The 23,119-nt window shown below is 41.5% G+C and overlaps 1 protein-coding gene across 6 annotated transcripts in view; it reads left to right on the top strand.

The window, feature by feature from the left end:
- Atrx (ATRX chromatin remodeler) overlaps window positions 1–23,119 on the top strand; it is a 249,302-nt gene that overhangs the window by 45,451 nt on the left and 180,732 nt on the right. For 5 of the 6 annotated variants that reach the window (XM_045140173.1, XM_004666979.2, XM_045140171.1 and 2 more), the window contains exon 2: window positions 12,275–12,387. The exons of the other annotated variant lie outside the window; for it this stretch is intronic. In XM_045140173.1, coding sequence (XP_044996108.1) covers window positions 12,275–12,387 — 113 coding nt within the window. The remainder of the gene's footprint in view (window positions 1–12,274; window positions 12,388–23,119) is intronic. 6 annotated transcript variants of the gene reach the window in all.

The following is a 23,119-nucleotide window of genomic DNA, read 5'->3' as shown; positions in this document are numbered from 1 at the left end:
ACAACCTGCTCTTGGTTGGGTGATTTCTACCAGCAATGCGAACCTGACTGCAACAGTAAAGTTGTGCTGAGGAGTGGGATTGCTGTTAGACACCTGACTGTGTGCCTTTGCCCTTTTGAAGCTGATTTTCATGAGGAATGTGGAAGGATTTGAAACTTTGACCTAAGAGATGCTGTACAGTGCTGTAAGTACAGTTTGATGGACTATTCTGGTCAGAGCTGCAATACCTGAATGCAGTAAGAACTATGGACTGTGAGGTTTTTGTGTTGTGAGGGTGAGAAAGAACTTTGCTTAGACTGGGCTAGCAGTTTGGGTGTGAAGCTTGCTGTTATGCCCATGTCCCGAGAAGTTGTGCAGAGTTGCTTTGTGTAGAAATGAACTGGTGTGAGCAGAGGGATATGGCACAGGAAAAATGAAATCTTTGGGCCTAAACTGCTGCCTGTTCACCTGCAAATTGTCTGAGAGTTTACAACCATTGAGATTGGGCCAGCTAACCTGCACTGGGGCAACAGGAAGAATGTAGACTCTTTTGAAGAGGCCTGGGTGTTCAAGGAGTGTCCTATTCTTCAAAGTCTGCTTTATTCCCCCCGGATTATCAAACTGCACCCTGCCTAGTATTGTGGAGTTCAGGAAATGCAGGAAAGAGAGGGCCATTGAGTTTGCAACATGGTCTTGTGTTTTGGAAAATGGCCATGGGCAGTGTGAAGCAGGTTTGCTGGTTGCCTGCATGGAGACCCCATGGGGCCATGAGGATGAACTGCGAATTGCAGTGGAGACCCAGTGGAGATGCTGGCTCCACAAGGTGGCTGCAGGTCCCAGATGAAGTTTTCCAGGACTGTGAGTAGCCTAGCTGGACAGGTGGTATTGGAATGCCAGAGACTTGTTGCTGGTTAGAATTATTGGACTTGGAGACTTGTTACTGACTAGAGTTGTTGGACTTGAAGCTACAGAGTTTAATGTTTGCCCTGGTTGTTTTAAATCTTGTATTGGTTGAATATTTCTTTGCTGTGCCCAGTGCCATCTTTTGCAGTATGAATGTTTATTCTGTGCCATTATGGGTTTGGGGAGGATTTTTTTTTTTTTTTTGGTATTATGGTTCAGTTAAAAGACCTTGGACTGTGGGGATGTATGAACATCATTGGGATTGATAAAAACTATGGGGACTTTTAAAGTTGGACTGAATGTCTTGTATTTTATATCATGTATGGATATTAGTTTAAGGGGACCAGGGGTGGAATGTGGTGGTTTAATTCAGATGTCCCCCATAAACTTAGGTATTCTGAATGCTAGGTTCCCAGCTGGTGGAGATTTGGGAATGAACGCCTCCTGGAGGCAGTGTATTATTGGGGGTGGGCTTATGGGTGTTATAGCCAGTTTCCCCAAACCAGTGTTTGGCACACTCTCCTGTTGCTATTGTCTACCTTATATGGGTCAGAGGGTGATGCCCATCCTCTGCTCATGCCATTGTGTTCCCCTGCCATCATGGAGCTTCCCCTTGAGCTCATAAACAAACACCTTTTTTCCACAAGCTGCTCTTCATTAGGTGATTTCTGCCAGCAATGAGAACCTGACTGCAATACCTAGAAAATATCATTATTTTTATCTGGGGCCACTGGACTTTGGGCTCAAAAGTTTGAACTAGATTTAAAAAAAAATCTTCAAAAAGTATCTCCTACTTTTCTTTTTAAATTTTTTATTTATTTTCATGTGATTGTGTGTGTGTGTCTGTGTATGTGTGTAGGGGTGGCCTTGAACTCAATGTGATCCTCCTCCTGCCTTCCAAGTGTTGGGATGGAATGTGTTTTAGCGTGAGATAGAGACTTAAAATGTGATTTAGCCTTCATTTCTTTCTTGGGCTGGGACTTAGACAGTCATCTTGAATTGAATTTATATCTTGAAAAAATGGTTTTGATATTCCAAGCTATCATTGTTGTAATGGCTTGTATTAGGTTGGGGACTTCCAGTCAGTCTTCTGTTTCTAGTACTATAAGATCTTCCATAGTTATAATAAATAGATTGACTTCTTTCACAACTTTGCCTTCCAGACCTTCTATATTTGTTAGACTCATCATTACGTGAAGAAATATTCATTTCTGTTTATTATTTGGCTTTTATTTGATCTGGTAAGACAGAGTGAGAGAGAGCAAGTGAGAGCACATTCCAGGGCCTCTTACCACTTGCAAACAAACTCCAGACACATGCGTCACCTTGTGCATCTGGCTTTACATGGCTGCGGGGGTATCAACCTTGGACCCTTAGGCTTTGTAGGCAAGTACCTTTACTGCTGAGCCATCTTTCCAGCCCTGATCTGGTGTCTTCTGATCCTCTGTGCCAACTCTGTTTTTTCCTCTTCTTTCCCTATTCCTTTCCTCTATCCTTTCCTCTTCTTTCTGCTCCCCTCTCCTCCTTCTCCCCTCTCCTCTCTTCCTTCTCACCTCTCCTTTCCTCCTCTTCCCCTCTCCTCTCCCTATCCTTTCTTCCCCTCTCCTCCTTCTCCTCTCTCCTTCTCCTCCGGTCCTGTGGTTGTGGATTATGAGATGTGAGAGCAAACTCTGTGTTGATTTGATGCTTGTAAATCCATTTTTTTGAGGTAGGGTCTCACTCTAGCACAGGGTAACCTGGGATTCACTCTGATTGGCCTTGAACTCACATTAATCCTTCTACTTTGGCTGTGCAAGTGTTGGGATTTAAGGTGTACACCACCACACCTGGCTGTAAATCCATTTTCTGTCCATATTCTGTAAAGCTTGTACAGTATCAAAAACACTGGTAAGTTGTGCAGAAAGCAACCCTTATATATTGTGCATGGAGATCTTCTGGAACATACACATGAGTTATAAGACGATAATGGCCAAATTCATGGCTTAAGTATTCAAACATAACATTGGCTGCAGTCTATTAAAAAGAGATCTGGTCAGCTTAGCACTTGGCGACATGGCTGGCCTCTTCCTGAGCCAGCCCCTCGCCCAGACCAAGCGGCCCTCACTCTGGCTCCCTGCGCCTGAAGGGAAGGCCCAGCACAACGTGGGTATAAGCAGACACTACCCAGGTGGGCAGACCCTCTTCCTGCGGGCTGCTCATCTCTCCTGAACTTCCAGGTTCTGCTGCTTTTGATAAGGTGATTTCTGCCAGCAATGTGAACCTGACTGCAACAGTAAAGTTGGTACTGAGAGTGTGGCTTTGGCCTTTTGGAACTGATTTTCAAGAGGAATGTGGATTCGAAACCTTGGCCTAAGAGATGCCTTGCAGTGCTATAAGTACAGCTTGATGGACTATTCTGGTCAGAATTGAAAGACCTGAATGCAATAAGAACTATGGACTGAGAGGTTTGGCTTGTGAAGGTAAGAAAGAGCTTTGCTTGCACTGGGCTAGAAGCAGTTTGTGTGAGAAGCTTGCTGTTATGCCCATGTCCTGAGAACTTGTACAGGGTTGCTTTGCATAGAAACAGACTGATGTGAGCAGAGGGAGATGGCACAGAAATGAAATATTTAGGCTGAAACTTCTGTCTATTCAGCTGCAATTATATGAGAGATTTTTTGAGACTGGGCCAGCTGAACTTCATTGGGATGACAGAAAGAATGTAGTCTTTTGAATGGGTCAGAATGCTGAAAGAGTGTCCTAGCCTTCAAAGTCTTCTGTATTCCTCCCCTGGGTTAACAAATTTGCACCTCCCTTAGTATTATGGAGCATAAGAAATGCAGGAAAGATAAGGTCATTGAATTTGTAGCACAGTCCTGTATGTTGGAAATGGCCATGGGTAGTGTGAAGCGGGTTTGCTGGATGCCTACGTGGAGACCCCATGGAGACGGAGCTGCGAGGACGAACTGAAGATTGCAGTGGAGATTCTGGGACCACAAAATGGCTGCTAAGGAGAGCTGCCCGCCCCAGATGAAGTTTCCCAGGACTGTGAGTAGCCTAGCTGGAGGGGCAGAATTGGAACTCCAGAGACTTGTCAGTGGTTAGAATTATCAGACTTGGAAACTTGTCATTGACTAGAGTTGTTGGTCTTGTGCCGTTATGGGGTTTTGGGGTTTTTTTGGCATTATGGCTTAGTTAAAAGACCTTGGACTATAGGAATGTTTGAACATTATTAGGATTGATTAAAAACTATGGGGATTGTTGAAGTAGCACGAATGCACTGCATTTTACATCATGGATGGTTATCAGTTTATGGGGACCAGGGGTGGAATGTGGTGGTTTGATTCAGATGTCCCCCATAAACTTAGGTGTTCTGAATGCTAGGTTCCCAGCTGGTGGAGATTTGGGAATTAATGCCTCCTGAAAACAGTGTATTGTTGGGGGTAGGTTTATGGGTATTAAAGCATGTGCATAGAAAAAAAAAAAAAAGAGATCTGTTTTAGTTGGGCTGGTGGGGACAGGTAGTGGGACATAATGGCAACATGAGACTAAATCAACTGGCCAACAGCCCAACAATTCAGTGGCACTTTCACAGTTTTGTAGTGGCTTCTCAGACACAGACAAGTAGAGAGCGCTACTGTGGCAACCATCACTACATTTTTTTTTTCAAGGTAGGGTCTTGCTCTATCCTGCCCGGGCTAACCTGGAATTCACTATGCAGTCTCAGGCTGGCATTGAACTCACAGCTATTCTCTTACTTCTGCCACCCAAGTGCTGGGATTAGGGTGTGTGCCACCATGCCTAGCTTCAACCATCACTTTTTTCAAGGCTTCAACTCCTTCCTTTATTCTCTCTCTTACCTGCTCACCCCCTAAGTAGTTGATTGCTTAATAAATGACATCATTTGAGTTGGGGCGTAGCTCGATGGAGTATTTTACTTAGACTAAGCTAAGGAATACTCTGGGTTTAAGCTGTAGCATTACAGAAGTTTTGAAAATCTGTTTCACTGTTTATGACATTTATTTTTAAAATTACTAATTAATTAACTTGCATATGTGTACATGTTTGTATGTAGATATGCCAAGGCATCTTGCTGCAAATGAAGACCAGATGCTTGTGCTACTTAAAAAAAATATTTTTTTATTAACAACTTCCATGATTATAAAAAACACCCCATGGTGATACCCTCCCTCCCCCCACTTACCCCTTTGAAACTCCACTCTCCATCAAACCCCCTCCCCATCTCAATCAGTCTCTCTTTTACTTTTGGTGTCTTGATCTTTTCCTCCTCGTATGTTGTATGGAGTCCTGCCCTTCCGTTGGCTCTTACATTCTTTTTTGGTTTTTCGAGGTAGGGTCTCACTCTGGCTCAAGCTGACCTGGAATTCACTATGTAGTCTCAGGGTGGCCTCGAACTCACGGCGATCCTCCTACCTCTGCCTCCCGAGTGCTGGGATTAAAGGCGTGCGCCACCACGCCCGGCTTCATTCTTTTTTTTTTTTTTTAAAGATTTTTTTTTTTTAATTTGAGAGCGACAGACACAGAGAGAAAGACAGATAGAGGGAGAGAGAGAGAATGGGCGTGCCAGAGCTTCCAGCCTCTGCAAAGGAACTCCAGACATGTGCGCCCGCTTGTGCATCTGGCTAACGTGGGACCTGGGGAACCGAGCCTCGAACCTGGGTCCTTAGGCTTCACAGGCAAGTGCTTAACCACTAAGCCATCTCTCCAGCCCAGGCTCTTAAATTCTTTCTGCCACCTCTTCCGCATTAGACCCTGAGCCTTGGAAGGTATGATAGAGATATTGTAGTACTGAGTACTGTGGTCATTTCTTTCCATCACCATGATACCTTCTGAGTTGTCCCAAGGTCACTGCCATCTGAAAAGAGAAGATGCTCAACCAAAAGTGAGAGTAGCATTAATATAAGGGTGTGAACATTAACAGAAGTGATTACTGGGCAGTTTGATAAGCATAGTATATACATTTGGCCAGATAACAGCAGACATTACACCCCTAGGGCTCATGACTACCCCTGTTTTAAGTTTTCAGTATCAGGGATGTATTCACTTCCCATGGAGCAGGCCTCCAGACCAATTAGAGGGCAGTTGGTTTCCCCCATAACAGATGTGCCACTATTGCACCTGTTGGCTCACTTGTCCTGGATGGCCAATTATAAGGCTTGCAGTGTCCACTGATGAGTATCTTCACTGGTGATTTCTCTTTCTTCCATTGAATTGCATGCAAAATGGCTTCTTCCAGCTTTCTGTCAGCTGGTCTACATGGAGGAGGTTATCAGCGAGATTTCTCAGTGGCCTTGCAGCCCAAGTATGTGGAGTCTTCAGCAATAGGGTCTTACTCTCTATTCCTGGTGGGAAACCAAGGGCCTTGGCAATGGTCTGTAATGTTTTGGGGGCATCAGGGACCTCCGTGGCCAACAACTCACTGGAAGGTATCCCATCCCTGTTGTGCCACTTTTTTATACATTTGATTTACATAGATGGTGTATAAGTGGAACCCAAACCAACAATCTTTGCAAGCAAGTGCCTTTACCTGTGAATTCCCCTGTGTACACATCTTTTATTTTCCTCAAAGTTTCTATGAGGGAGCTGTATATGGCTGCACATGCTTGTAATCCTAGCACTTGGGAGGTGCTGACACAGGATCACAAGTCTTGGAGTCTTCTTATGGTACATTATTTAAAAAAATGTTTTGGGGGCTGGAGGGATGGCTTAGTGGTCAAAGCGTTTGCCTGCAAATCCAAAGGATCCAGGTTCAATTCCTCAGGACCCATGTTAGCCAGATGCACAAGGAAGCACATGCATCTGGAGTTCATTTGCAGTGGCTGGAGGCTCTGGTACACCTATTCTCTCTCCCTCTCTCTCCCTCTTTCTCTGTCAAATAAATAAATAAAAACAAAATATTTTAAAAAATCCAAAAAATAGTTTTTGTAAGGCAGCCATAATAAAGCAATATGCTTTTACTTTTTTTAAAATTTTTATTTGCAAGTTGCTGTGTGTGTAGATGCATGTTTATGGGCACACTAGTTTCTTTTGTTGCTGCAAAAGAATGCCAAAGGCATGCATCAGTTTTTGCATCTTCCCCAGCTTCCCCAGTGCTGGGATTACATGTATGTACCTGTGTGTTCAGTGAAGCAGTGTGTTTGTCATTGAGTCCTAATGTTAGTATTGACTATATATTATACTATGTATAGTATGTGACAGTAACTAAAAGAAGGTCCTAATTAAGCCAAAACTTAGAAGTATTTGCATGTAGAATGTTTATGGATAGATAATGAAACATAATGATAAATAAATAAGCTGGACATGATGGGACTCTGGAGGCAGAGCTTGGGCTACATGGTGGGTTCCATGCCAGTCTGGGCTGTATAGGGAGACCCAAACTCACAAAAGCAGAACATATTTGCATATCAAATTCAGTCTCTTATGAGCCTGAAGGTAGAGTCTACTTATTCCAATGGTGATTTCAATTACTCTGAAAAGAATGTGAAGGACCACCTACGTCCTGACATTGGATGTAAATGTTTGTTGAATATAAATAAAATACTGGTTGATTTAGTTTACATTTTTATAGAGAGAAAATAGAGACAAACATCTAAATTTAATTATATAATTTAACATGTGATAGTTCTCAGTTACAAAACTAAGGTAATATGTGTTAATCATTGTATATTAAAATCTTTCATTTTACAAAAATATACCATTTTCAAAAAACAGGATATACATATTTCCAAGGACTCTTTTTTTAAATATTTTTTGATATTTTTATTGATTTATTTGAGAGCAACAGACAGTGAGAGAAAGAGGCGGGGGGGGGGGGAGAGGGAGAAAGGGAGAGAGAGTGAGAATGGGCGCGCCAGGGCCTCCAGCCACTGCAAACAAACTCCAGACGCGTGCGCCCCCTTGTGCATCTGGCTAATGTGGGTCCTGGGGAATTGAGCCTCAAACCGGGGTCCTTAGGCTTCACAGGCAAGCGCTTAACTGCTAAGTCATCTCTCCAGCCCTCCAAGGACTCTCTTGAAAATGTGATTCGTGTGTGTGTGTGTGTGTGTATCTATCTATATCTATATATATTTCTTTCTAAATAATGATCCTGGAGACCATACATTTGGATAACTAATGATATCATCCCTGAGAGTATTTTTTGCTCTCCTTTTTTTGGGGAGTGGGTGGGTTTAAAGTAGGGTCTCACTCTAGCTCAGGCTGACCTGCAATTCACTGTGTAGTCTTAGGTGGCCTCAAACTCATGGCATTACTCCTACCTCTGCCTCCCAAGTGTTGGGATTAATTGCATGTGTGACCACACCCAGCTCTGCAGCTCTCCTTTTAAAAAATGTTATTTTTATTTCTGGGGGTGGTGAGGAGATTTGGTACACCACGTCCTCTAGCCACTGAAAACAAACTCCAGATGCATGTGCTACCATGTGTATCTGGCTTACTTATGTGGGTTCTGGAGAATTGAACCAGGATCCTTAGGCTTGGCAAGCAAGTGCCTTAACTACAAAGCCATCTCTGCAGCCCACAGAGATCTCCTTTGGTAATGAGAAGTCATTCAAGATAATAGATCTTCAGACTGGATTTGGTGGCTCATGCCTATATTCCTACTGGAGAAACGGAGGTAGCAGGATTACTATGAGTTCAAGGCTACAAAGTGAGTTTCAGGTCACTCTGGACTGGAATGAGACCCTGCCTCAACAGAAAAAAAGAAAGAAAAAAAGAAGGAAAATATATCTATAGGAATACTTCAAAGTTTGCCAGCCATTTTACCCAACTTGATCATGTGTGTGAGTGTGTGTGCGTGCGCGCACACACACACACACACGTCTTTTGCCACTGCAATTGAATGTCCATTTGGCTTTATGTTATTGGAGGAGGAATTGAACCCTGGCTGATAGAGGCTATGAACCACTGAACCATCTCACCAGCCCCATTGCTCAGATACTGAAACTTTTTATTTTTATTTTTGGCTTTTTGAGGTAGGGTCTCCCTCTAACCTAGGCTGGCCTAGAATTCACTATGTACTCTCAGGCTGGCCTCAAACTCACAGCAGTCTTCCTACCTCTGCCTCCCAAGTGCTGGGATTAAAGGTGTGCATCACCAGGCTCAACCATATTTTGAAGTATTGCATGGAACCTTTTAGAAGTCAGACTTTTTCAGTGCTTATTTTAGATTTGGGGAGCACTTTCAATTTTTGGATTAGTTATGCTCAACCTGTAATACAATACCAGCATGTTTATGCCTAAAAGTGTCATCCTACAAAAAGAAAGCAATTTTGCTGATTGTGTCTTTTTCATTGTATGTTTGGTACTATTGATGGAACCATATGGATGTATCCACAGTCTCAATCCATAGTTACCACAGCTTGAGCTTGTGCAATAGCTGTCTTTGTGGTTGGATTAAGGGAATCTTGGGGGTGTTTATTATATATAGGAAAAGGGAAAATTCTTCAGGTTTATTGTAGAACCTTGATTTCTGGAGAACAAAATTTTCTGGTGAGCTATTGATGTCATAAGATATAGTATGACATCATTCCTAGTTTTGGTTTCTTAAACATTTTATTGACAACTTTCATAAATATAGACAACAAATCATGAGAATTCCCTCCATACTCTCACTTTCCCCTCACAAATCCATCCTCCATCATATCCCCTCCCCTTCTCAATTAGTCTCTCTTTTTATTTTGAGGACATCCTCTTTTCCTCCTATTCTGAAGATCTTGTGTACTTAGTGCCAGGCACTGAAACTTTTCTGCTGTCTATGGCTTCTGGGTGTGCCATTATCCAAAGAAGTAGGATTCCATATGCCTTATTTATAATATCTTAAATTTTGATTAACCCTCCTCTCACACTTCATTTACTCAATTTCTTCCCCTGCCTCATTTAGGTCATTGTACCCCCAGTAATCTGTTCATACATGCACGTGTGTATATGCGCGCGCACACACACTATTACTTCTAACCTCTCCTTAAGTCCTCCCCTCTCCATCCTCTCTTATAGTCCCTTTCTAGCTTGCTAGCCTCTGCTACTGACTTTTACTTCTACTCACACACAAATCTAAACATTTGTGTCTAGGATCCACATATCAGAGAGAATATGCAGCATTTGGCTTTCTGAACCTTGGGGTTACTTCACTTAGTATAATCCTTTCCAAATCCATCTATTTTTTGCAAGTTTTATAATTTCATTTTTCTTTTGCTAAATTAAAAATATTTATTTATTTGAAAGGAGGGGGGGGGATGGTTGCATCAGGACCTCCAACCATTCAAACAAACTCTAGACACATGTACCACCTTGTACATCTGGCTTACATGGTTCCATGGGAATCTGGGTCCTTTGTGCCAGTACCATGCTGTTTTTGTTACTATGGCTCTGTAATATAGACTAAAATCAGGTATGGTGATATTGCCAGTTTTATTTTATTGCTCAACTTTTTTTTTTGGTTATTTGATTTTTTTTAATGCTTCTTAATGAATTTCAGGATTGTTTTCTCATTCTTTTTTTAATTTCAATTTTTTTTTTATTTTTAATTTTTATTAGCATTTTCCATGATTATAAAAAAATCCCATGTTACTTCCCTCCCTCCCCCACACTTTCCCCTTTGAAATTCCATTCTCCATCATATTACCTCCAAAAATTTTTTTTTTTTTTTGGTATTTTGAGATAGGGTATTGCTCTAGCCCAGGCTGACCTGGAGCTCACTATGTAGTTTCAGGGTGGCCTCAAGCTCTTTGCAATCTTCTTACATCTGCCTACTGAGTGCTTTTTTTTTTTTTTTTTTTTTGAGGTAAGGTTTCACTCTGGTCCAGGCTGACCTGGAATTAACTCTGTAGTCTCAGGGTGGCCTCGAACTCATGGCGATCCTCCTACCTCTGCCTCCCGAATGCTGGGATTAAAGGCGCGTGCCACCACGCCCGGCTCAGTGCTTTTTAATAGGCATGTGCCACAATGCCCAGCTTTTTTAAAAAACTTTTTTTATTGACAACTTCTATAATTACAGACAATAATAAACCATAATAATTCCCTGTCCTCCCCTACTTTCCTCTTCACAAATTCACTCTCCATCATATCTATTAGTGTTTCTTTTATTTCGATGTCATCATCTTTTTCTATTGTGAGCGTCTTGTGAAGGTACTGTTAGGCACTGCAAGGTCATGGATATCAATGCCAGTTGCTGTCTGAACAATTAAATTGTATGTAACCAGTCCTACCCTTCCTTTGACTCTTAGATTCTTTCCACTATCTCTTCTATAACGGACTTGGAAGGTGTGATAGAGATGTTTCAGTGCTGAATGATCTTCTGTCACTTCTCGGTGCCTTTTGGGCAGAGGATTGTTTTTTCTATTTCAGTTAAGAATGCCATTGGAATTTATTGTCATTTTGTTTTTTTTCAAGGTAGGGTATCACTGTAGCTCAGGCTAACCTAGAATTCACTATATAGTCTCAGGGTGGCCTTGAACTCATGGCAATCCACTTACCTCTGTCTCCCGAGTGCTGGGATTAAAAGTGTGCACCACCACACCTGGCACCATTGGCATTTTGATGGGGATTGCATTAAGTGTAGATTGCATATGTTAAGATTGACATTTTCACAATATTGATTCTTCTGATTAATGTCTTTACATGTTCTTGTGTCTTCTGCAATTTGTCTTGAGTTTTTTTTTTTTTTTTTTTTTTTGAGGTCTTGCTGTAGCTTAGACTAAACAGGAATTCACTATGTAGTCTCAGGGTGGCCTGGAATTCATGGCGATCCCTCATAACTCTGCCTCCTGATGCTGGGATTAAAGGTGTGCACCACCATACCCAGCTTTCTTGTTTTAATGTTTTCATAGTAAAGATGTTCCCCTCCCCCCAAGGTAGGGTCTGGCTCTATCCCAGGCTGATCTGGAATTCGCTATGTAGTCTCAGAGTAGCCTCAAAATCACAGCAATCCTCCTACCTCTGCCTCTCAGAGTAGCCTCAAAATCACAGCAATCCTCTACCTCTGCCTCTCAGAGTAGCCTCAAAATCACAGCAATCCTCCTACCTTTGCCTCCCGAGTGCTGGGATTAAAGGTGCGTGACACCATGCCCAGCCCTTTTTCTTTCTTCTTTTATTTTGTCATGGTTTTAATTGTTATTTTTTTACTTATTTATTTGCAAGGAGAGAAAAGGGTTTAGTTTCTGTTTAAACACATTACATATTAAAGAGATCTCAATATTTTTGATATTTATAGTAACACCAGCATTTTTCCTTAAATGATGCAAATTTTATCATTTCTATTTCTATCCTTAGTGAAATAATATTCATTCCCTTAATTTTCACTTTGAATATGTGTGTTCTAAAGGTTTTTCAGGTTGTTAGAGGTTTATATTTAGTTAAGTACATGGCAGACTAATGACAACCTTAAATTTTTGTTTTGATAGTGAAAGCAAGTTGAACACATTGGTGCAGAAGCTTCATGACTTCTTGGCACACTCATCAGAAGAATCTGAGGAAACTTGTTCTTCTCCACAATTTGCAATGAACCAAAGCACAGGTAAATTGAAAGAATATGCTATATCTTCTAGCCTTTTTCCTCTTACTTTTTGTAAGAAGCAATTTTTCAATTTGTGGAGAATGAGAATAGCATGGTTTATAATGCCCCAATTGGATATCTTTTCTAGTACATACTGTAAGATATGTAAGTAACATTGTAAGTTTGTGCAGTGATATAAGTTCCCGGACAGCCTGGGTAGAGTGAGATCTTACCTTGACTAAACCAAAACCAAAATAAACAAACAAAAAAAGAAACTTGGAGAATGATCCTTTTAGTATGGTTTTATATATAATGGAAGTGTCTGGTAAAGAGAGTGATGAATTTAGACTACAATTAAAAGTAGTATCAGGAGAGGTAAGAACAGTATAGATTTCTTTTTTTTGTACTGATCATGGAACCTAGGGCCACAATGAGAATGTTAGGCAAGTGCTATTGCATTGAAGTACATCCCTGGCCCAGAACAGAAGTTGTTTAATAATACTGAATAAAGCCAGATGTGGTAGCTTATACCTTTAATCCTAGTACTCAGGAGGCTGTGGAAGGAGGATCATCATGAGTTTGAAGCAAGCCTGATTGCATACTGAATTCTGTAGCCAGTCTGGCATTGTGGCACATGCCTTTAATCCCAGCACTGCCTGGGCTAAAATGAGACCCTATCTGAAAAAAACACAAACATATATACTAGGCAGGAGGCATGGTGTAGTAAGACCACTTACACAAGCATGAATGCTTGAGTGGGCCTGAGACCAGCTGTGTTTGATTCCCCAGCATCCACATAAACAGCTGTGGTTGGTGATGAATGTCTATAATCTCAGTCCTGTAGGGATCAGACACTGGGGAGTGGCTGGGCCTTGAGACACCAGCAAGTTCTGGAATGAGTGAGAAACTCTTTCTCAAGGAAACACGGATGATGGAGTGAAGGGGTATGGGAAGGGACACTAGAAGTTATCCTCTGATCTCTCTGCACAGGCATACTTGTAACTGAACACACACACACACACACCACATACAACATGCCACAGATACTACACACATATGCACCAAATGTAAAAAAAAAATCTCGAAATATATTTAGTGAATTTAGTGAATATCTTTTTTTGTTCGTTTTTTGTTTTGCAAGGTAGGGTCTTGCTCTAGCCGAGGCTGAACTGGAATTCACTCTGTATTCTCTGGCTGGCCTTGAACTCATAGCTAACCTTCTACTTCTGCCTCCTGAGTTCTGGGATTAAAGGTGTGTGCCATCATGTCCCCCCCCCCCTTTTTTTTTAAATCGAGACAAGACCTAGCTATGTATCCCAAACTATCCTTGAACTTAGTATTCTCCTACTTCAGCCTTTTTTTTTTTAAAAAAAATCAAAGTAGGGTTTCACTCTAGCTCAGGCTAACCTGGAATTCATTATGTAGTCTCAGGGTGGCTTCGAACTCACGGTGATTTTCCTATCTCTGCCTCCCGAGTGCTGGGATTAAAGGTATGCGCTACCACACCTGGCTCTACCTCAGCTTCTTGAATATTGGGTTTATCACATTCATTTCCTCTTAAAAATATCCTATGTTATATGATGACTACATTTTTTTTTTGTTTTTTTTTGTGGCAGGGTCCCACTCTAGTCCAGGCTGACATGGAATTCGCTATGTAGTCTAGGCTTGCCTGGAACTCAACGATGATCCTCCTACCTCTGCCTCCTGGGTGCTGGGATTAAAGGTGTGCACCACCATGCCCTGCTTCTTCAGTTCAGTATTTCGATGTTGACATCTAAAACATTGTATCTATTAGGAACATGGCTTTTTTTTTTTTGTTTTTTGAAGTAGGGTCCCACTGTAGCTCAGGTGGACCTGGAATGTACTATATAATCTCAGGGTGGCCTAGAACTCACAGCAGTCCTCCTTCCTCTGCCTCCCAAGTGCTGGGTTTACAGGCGTGCCGCCACCATGCCTGACTAAACATGACATTTTTGAAATGTACAAGTCACTAGTACTTGGTAGATGGACCTTAATGTACATTATTTAGTGATTACATTGAGGATATATATATATACACACACATATATACACACAAACACATACACTATGCAAAAGGGTTATTATTTTCTTGTATGTGCAGCTTATCACAAGGTACCTAAGATGATTTACCCCATTCTTGGTGATGTTAAGTTAGGTTATTTGGTTATGTTTGTATTCACATGATTGTTGTAAAGTTAGGGTTTGTTCTTTTGTAATTGATAAGTAATTGGTTCAGGAAGACTCTTGAACTTCTTCTTTTTTTTTTTTTTACCATGGAAGTTAACTGTGTTTTCTATTACAAATGATCATATTTTCTCACAGTTCTGTAGGTCAGGAGACTGGTGAGCTTTGCAGAACATTCCTTGGGGTACCACAAGGCACATCCAAGTTTCAGTAAAATATTGTTCCTTTATGGTGGCTCTGTGGAAAATTCTATTCTCAAACTCATTGATGTTTTTTGGAGAATTCAGTTCCTTACGTATGAGAACCTCAATTTCAATTCCCATAGCTTAGGGTCTTTTCTCTAGATCTTTTCTCTCAGCTCTTTCCAGCTGTCTGCATTTGTTTTTATGTAAGCCCTTCTGTCTTCAAAGCCAACAATAATAGCACATGCAGTGTTTCTCATGCTTTTATCTCTCTGACTTACTGTTTTTGCTTGCTGCTCTGCTTGCCTTTTGTTAACAGATGCATATATGTTTGTTCTTTATTTTTAAGAGATTTATTCACACTTTATTTTATATATAAGTTCCTCCATTGGTGGAACAGAATTTCATAGGACATAATTTTTTAGTTCAATGGGACTTTCACATGATCACAGTCACAAAATTGGCACACTATATTAATAAAATCAAACAACTAGACAATGTATGTATCTTGATGTCAAATCTCAGCATGCACTATCCTTCACACATGATCTTGGAAGTATCTGCTGTGAGCTTACTAAAATATTAACCAGAGAAGGTCTGAGGTCCGACAGTTTACAAAATAAAACATCTGTTCCAATAGCTACTTGTTTTATATAAAAATATTACAAATAAAATTAGTGCTATTCAAGGTATTCATTTTGAAATCACATGATACACAGGTTCAAACCATTATTTTCCTCTCACATAGAGACACACACACTGTGAAGACTGAACTACTGATGAAATGTGCCTTACCCGACACTGCCCATTAAGTGACGTCATGTTGCACACACTGTGGGCATAGTCAGAGTGAGTGGATTAAAACATCTCTAGTTATTGGGCTCACTTATAATTTGTTCCTCGTTTGAGACTCAGAAAAAGTGTTTGAGAAACAGGACAAAATGTGTATTTTTGTCTTCCCTCTTGAGATTTGTCAAAACTTTTAAGTTTAAAGCAGATTCTTCTCCCTACCCTTTTTGGTAGAAAGAAATAGCTAATTGCTTTTCATAGATGGAATCTTATTCAGATGTATTCAATTCTTTTTTCTTTTTTCAAGATAGGGCCTCACACTAGCCCAGGCTGACCTAACAGTCACTCTGTAGTCAGGCTGGCCTTGAACTCACAGTGATCCTCCTACCTCTGCCTTCCAAGTGCTGGGTTTGAAGATGTATGCCACCATACCTGCCATCCATCCATCCATCCATCCATCCATCCATCCATCCATCCATCTATCTATCTATCTATCTATCTATCTATCTATCTATCTATCTATCTTTAGACAGGCTTTCATTCTATAGACCAAACTGGCCTGAAATTCACTATGTAGCTTAGACTGGCCTAGAACTTGCTGCAATTCTGCTTCAGTCTCCAGAGTGCTGGCCTGAGCCACCATGTCTTGCTTCAAGTTTTCATTTTTTTCTGGAGGGTGGGAGGCTAACATTGGACAAACAGATGTTTCTAAGAGTACAGCTACAGTCAAACTGCCTTGGTTTCTCCTTTCACATGATTATATAAATTTTAAAGAAAAGAAGCCTCACAAGCTATGCACAGCAGCTTACACGCAGTGTTTCTTTTTCACTTGATGTACAGTTAAAATTAATTCATGGCAAATGCTCGTCACATCATCTGTGTAGGCACTTCAAAGCTCTGGAGCTTCACTGCAGGGGTGAGGTCTTCAGTGGGATCATGATTCTGGACTCCATCTCCTGAATAAGTGGGACTGTGTAGTATACCAATTCTTCCCAGCCGTGTTTGTACCATGCTGCATTCCATATGTCTTCCCTGGTCTGCAGATCTTTGTAAGCCCAAAGATGGTGCACCATGTATAGCTGCCCAATCTGAGAGCAGAACCCCCCCCCCCCCACAGCCTCATTCCCGTCCTGTCTATCGCGGATTGCAAGAGCCCAGTAATTTCCCCATTCAATCATGGTTCCTGGTTGCAGTTGGTAAGACCTGAGTTCATATATATTGGGTCCTGACCGAGTCACGGGCTCATTCCAGAAACTGAATTCCAATAGCAGCTGATTCTTCCTAGAGAGAAGCATGTCTCTTCTTGCCTTACGGAAATTCACAAATTCCAGGTCCGGGCAGGAGGCTGCCTACGGTGGACCGCTGTCCCAGGCCTCCAAGCGGGGCCGCTCCTCAGGCGCGCAGCTCTCGCACCGCCATCTTGCTCCTGTTCTTTTTAAAAAAATATTTAATTTATTTATTTGCAAGAGAGACAGAGGAAGAGAGAGAATGGGCACGCCAGGGCCTCCAGCCACTGCAAATGAACTCCAGACGCATGCACCTCCTTGTGCATCTGGCTAATGTGGGTCCTGGGGAACCAAACCTGGGTCCTTAGGCTTTGCAGGCACGTACCTTAACTGCTAAGCCATGCCCCCAGCCCAGTGTTTGTTCTTTTTAAGAACTCATTAAATTTAGACTCCAATTCTCTTCATCTCTTACTTTTAATTATGTATTTATTAACAAGGAGAGAGCGCGAGCATGAGAATGCTAGGGCCTACTGCCACCTGAAACAAACTCCAGACAAATACACCACTTTGTGCAGCTGGCTTTATGGGAATACTGAGGAATCGAATCCCAGGTCTCTGGGCTTTGCAAGCAAGTGTCTATAACTGCTGAGCCATATCCCCAGTCCCTGTTTTCTCACTTTATTGTGTGTGTATATATATATATATATGTATATATATATAATTTTTTTTCTTTTTGGTTTTTCAAGGCAGGGTCTCACTCTGGCTCAGGCTGACCTGGAATTCACTATGTATTCTCAGGGTGGCCTCGAACTCACGGCGATCCTCCTACCTCTGCCTCCCGAGTGCTGGGATTAAAGCCATGCGCCACCACGCCCGGCTATTTATATATTTTTTATTGACACCTTCCATAATTTGAGGCAGGGTCTCACTCTGGCCCAGGCTAACCTAGAATTCACTGTGTAGTCTCAGGGTGGTCTTGAACTCATGGCGATCCTCCTATCTCTGCCTCGCTAGTGCTAGGATTAAAGGTGTGCGCCACCATACCTGGCTTCAAGAATAACTTGCTTCTAGCCCCTTTCACAGAGAAAGTTACTATATATGTGATATATTTTTATGACTTGTTATCTATAGTTGCATTTGATAACACAGACTTGATTCTAGTCCCCTTTTTGTATTTTTTAGTTTTTTTTCCTCTGGAAAGAAATTTGGCTTCTGTTTTCCTCAGTGTATATAGTCATTTGCCTAGTGTTAATTGTATTCATATAGTTTAATAACTGCTAACCATATAACCACAGAAAAGAATTGGTTGTAAGTGGATTTCAGTGTATGTTAAAACTTTCTTCCCTCCCTCTTTTTCTCCTTCCCTCTCATTGTGTTTTTGAGACAAAGTCTTACTCTGTAGCCTAGCCTGACCTTGAATTGGTGGGAAGTCCTCTTGTCTCAGCCTCCCAAGTGCTGAGATTATGAACATGAACTATCATGGCCAGTTCTATTTATTTAATGTTTTATTTCTTTTGAGATGTGGGGCCTAGGGTTGTAGACCTGAGATACTAAACCCAGGTAACTCTTTGCCTTTTGAATGAGGTTATATTATTAGAATGTTGTGTTTACTACTTACTTGAGGAATTGGATAATTATCGTTCTTTTTTTGGGGGGGTGTTGGTGTGGGGAGGATTTGAGGCAGGGTCTCAGTATAGTACAGGTTGACTTGTAACTCACTCTATAGCCTCAAGCTGGTATCGAACTCGTGGCAATCGTCCCACCTCAGCCTCCCATGTGTTGGAATTGAAGGCATGCACCAACATGACTAGCTTAGGGATCTGCTTCTTGCAGTGGCAGAGTGACTTCAGCTGCACAGAGATACTGCTCACAAATACCAAATACTGTATGCACTGTGGGCAACATAATTAAGGATCTAGACATAGACAAATAGCAGAAAAAGTAGAATGTCCGTCAACATGGGGGAAAAAAAAAAGTCAGTTGCTGAATTTCCCATTGTTAGGCTTCTATGCTGCAAAGGAGGTTTCAGTTAACTCCAGAGTGGCAATTAAGACTTAAATAAGGGCTAAGGAGATGGCTTAGCAATTAAGGAGCTTACCTGTAAAGCCAAAGAACCCAGGTTCGATTCCCCAGGACCCACATAAGCCAGAGGCACAAGGTGGTGCATGCGTCTGGAGTTTGTTTGCAGCAGCTAGAGGCCCTGGGACACACGTATACTCTCTCTCATAAATGAAAACAAAATATTAAAAAAAGACTTGAATAAAATCTGTGGTCTAATGAGATGCATTGTCAAAGACTGTAAGCAACTGTAAAATGAAGTGTTTTTAAACTGCCTGTCCAGTATCCAATTTGAGATGCTAGATAGCCCACAAAAAGAAATGTGACTCAATCTGGAAAGGAAATGGATCACCAGAGGTTACCTCACATGTGGAAATTAGCAGACCCAAATGTTAAAACATGTATTTTAATCATGTTCAAGTACAAAAGGACAAATATACCTCATGTTGAGTTGACAGGAAAGTCAAGTAAGTATTATATATCATGAGAAAAAAAATTGAAATTCTTTTAAATGAAAAGTTTAATTAAAAATATTTCATTTGTATTTATTTGACAGAAAGAGGGAAAGAGAGTGAGAGAAGCATGCCAGGGTCTCCAGCCACTACAAACGAACTCCACACATGTGTCCCCTTGTGTGTCTGGCTAACGTGGGTCCTGGGGAATCAAACCTGGTCCTTAGGCCTGGAAGGCAAACGCCTTAACTGCTAAGCCAGCCCTCTAGCCCACAAAAAATAATTTCTGCAAGCAAGCCCCTTTAACTGCTGAGCCATCTCTTCAGCTCCAAATTTAATTTCTGAATAACAAATCATTTTATTTAGTAAGGCACTAGAGATAGCTGAAATGTCAATGAAATTAATGATACATTAATACAAAGTATTCAATATTAAAAAAAATTGTTAAGTGGCTAGGGAAGTAGCTCAGTGTATAAAGCATTGGCTATGCCAGCATGAGTGCATGAGTTTGGGTCCTCTGAATGCACATAAGAGAAATCTGTAACAGATGTCTGTTATCCCATTATGTCTGTAGTGAAAAGTGAGTTAGTGATAGGAGAATTCGTTGCAAGCTTATGAGACAACTAGCCTGTTGAATGGAGCAGTGAAGGTGGAAGGTGAGTACAAATGCCTGCAACTTATGACTTCAACATATATGCCATATGGTATGTGTGTCCCCACACTCACACTCATACATGCACACACACAGTAAACATTAAAACTTACATAACAACTGGCTTTTAATATTTTCCCCCAAGGAACAATCATTAAATTAGTCACCAAATATGAAAAGAATAATGTTAAGCCAGGAGTGGTGGCACTTGCCTTTAATCACAGCAGTCAGGAGGCAGAGGTAGGAGGTTCACCTTGAGTTTGAGGACAGCATGAGACTATATAGTGAATTCAATTCAAGGTCAGCCTGGTGTAGAGTGAGACACTACCTTGAAAAACCAAAAACAACCACCACAACAAAAATTCAAGGCCAGCTGGGTCTTGAATCTGAAATCTCCATGTCAAACAACAACAACAACAAACTGGGCTAGGGAGATGGCTCAGCAGTTAAGGCACTTGCCTGCAGAGCCTAACAACCATTGGTTGATTTCCCAGTACCCATGTAAAACCAGGTGAACAATGTGTCACATGTATCTGGAGTTCATCTGCAGTGGCTAGAGGCCCTGGTGTGCCCATTCTCTCTCTGCGTCTCTCTTCTCTCTGTGTGTCTCTTCTCTGTCTCCCTCTGCTTGAAAAGAAATAAATATGTATATTTAAAAAACCCACTACTGAAGCCTGATGTGTTGGTGCATGCTTTTAATCCCACTACTAGATAGGCAGAGGTAGGAGTATCACTGTGAGTTGAAGGCACCCTGAGACTACATAGTAAATTCCAGATCAGCCTGGGCTAAGACCCTACCTCAAAAAAAAAAAAAAACAAAAAAAAAAAAACAGAAAAGTGGGGTTGCAGAAATGGCTTAGCAGTTAAGGCATTTGCCTGCGAAGTCTAAGGATCCTGGTTTGATTCCCCAGAACCCATATAAGACAGCTGCAGAAGAGGGTGCATGCTTCTGGAGTTCATTTGCAGTGGCTAGAGGACTTGGTGTGCCCATTCTCTCTCTCTCTCTCTCAAATAAATAAAATATTGAAGATAACCCAGAAAAATAAAATTATTGACCTTTTATGTAAAAATCTAACAAAATATGAACAAGATTAGTATCCAGGTAACAAAGCACAGGGCTAAGAATTTCTTCACCTGCTTAAGAATTTATATTTCTGGGCTGGAGAACTGGTTTAGCAGTTAAGGCTCTTGCCTCCAAAGCCTAAGGACCCAGTTTCAATCCCCTAGTACCAATGTAAGCTAAATTCACAAGGTGGCATATGCATCTGGAGGTTATTTGCAGTGGTTGGAGGCCCTTGCATGCCCATTCATATATTTTCATTCTCTTTCTCTCTCAAATAAGTAAAATTAAAAAAATAGAATTAACATTTCTATTCTGTAGTTTGTGATAGGATTTTCCTATGTAGCCCAGGCTGACCTTCAACTCAATATCTCTTTTGGGGAGGGGTTCTGAGGTAGGGTCTCACTTTAGCCTGGGGTGGCCTGGAATTCACTATGTAGTTTCAGGGTGGCCTCAAACTCATGGTGATCCTTCCACCTCTGCCTTCCTAGTGCTGGGATTAAAGGCGTGTGTCACTATGCCTGGCCTTCAATATCTTTTTTTGCTAAACCAGACATGGTGGAGCAAGTCTATAATCCCCCCACATAGGAGGTAAAGGATCAGGAGTTCAGTGTCATGTCATCCTCTGCTTAGGTGTCCCCCATAAGCTTAGGTGTTCTGGACATTAGGTTCCCCAGCTGATGGCAATTGGAAATTAAAGCCTCCTGGAGGTAGTGTATTGTTGGGGGTGGGCTTATGGGTGTTATAGCCAGTTTCTCTATGCCAGTGTTTGGCACACTTTCTTGTTCCTATTGTCTACCTTATGTGGGCCAGGGAGTGATATCCATCTTCTGCTTATGCCATCCTTTTCCCTGCCATCGTGGAGCTTCCTCTTGAGTCTGTAAGTCAAAGTAAACCCTTTTTTCCCAAAAGCTGCTCTTGGTCAGGTGATTTGTACCAGCAATGCAAACCTGACTGCAACACCTGCCAAGAGTTGGTATTGTAATTATATATCACCACACCTGGGTAGGCTATTTTTGCCAAGTGCTGGAACTTCAACACAGAGGAAAACTTTGACTACTAACTAAACTACACTCCTAGATCAGTATTGTTCTTCCAGCTGGCCTTGAATTTTTTTTTCTCTTGTTTGTTTTTTTTGTTTTTTCAAGGTAGGGTCTCACTCTAGCCCACGCTGACCTGGAATTCACTATGGAGTCTCAGGGTGGCCTCGAACTCACAGCGATCCTCCTACCTCTGCCTCCCGAGGGCTGGGATTAAAGGCGTGCGCCACCACGCCCGGCAGTGGCCTTGAATTTTACACTATAGTGATCTTCCATACTTAGTTTCTCCAGTAACTATACCTCCCCACTGTTCTCTGTTTAGTTGATGTCCTAAATATTTTTACATGTATCTATTTATGAAAGAGAACACAGGAGAGAGAGAATGAGAATATGAAAAATTTGGCCACACTAGGGCCTCCTACCCCTCCACACAAACTTCAGACACACATGCCACTATGTGCATCTAGCTTTATGTGGGTATTGGGGAATCAAACCTGAGCAGTCAGGGTTGCAAGCAAGTACAATTTAGTCCTGAGCATCTTCTCCAACCTGATTGATATTCTAAATTCTATTGTTTTATAATTTCAGATTCTAGTTGTTCATTGCTGGAGGGATGGCTTAGCGGTTAAGGTGCTCTAATACATTGGAATTCAGCTGATATTTTTAGGTTGGATTTTAATCCTGTGAATTTATTCAATTTGGTTATTGTCTTTTTCATTGCTTTGTAGATTCATTGGGATAGTCTAATTTATTTATTTATTTAATTTATTTATTTACTTTTCTTTTTTGAGGTAGGGTCTCACTCTAGCCCAGGCTGACCTGGAATTCACTATGTTTTCTCAGGGTGGCCTCGAACTCATGGCGATCCTCCTACCTCTGCCTCCCATGTGCTGGGATCAAAGGCGTGTGCCACCACGCCCGGCAAGGGGATAGTCTATTTAGATAATCATGTTGTATACAAATAAAGGTAGTTTTATTTTTCATTTGTATACCTGTTTCTGGAGGCAAGATTGTTCTCTGTGGCCCAGGCTGGCCTAGAAGTTGAGAACACTGCCTCACCTTCCTGAATGTTGGGAATACAGGTGTGTG

This window comes from Jaculus jaculus, chromosome X (assembly GCF_020740685.1).
Source record: "Jaculus jaculus isolate mJacJac1 chromosome X, mJacJac1.mat.Y.cur, whole genome shotgun sequence".
Classification (NCBI taxonomy): domain Eukaryota; kingdom Metazoa; phylum Chordata; class Mammalia; order Rodentia; family Dipodidae; genus Jaculus; species Jaculus jaculus.
This window is presented reverse-complemented; position numbering and strand designations above follow the sequence as displayed.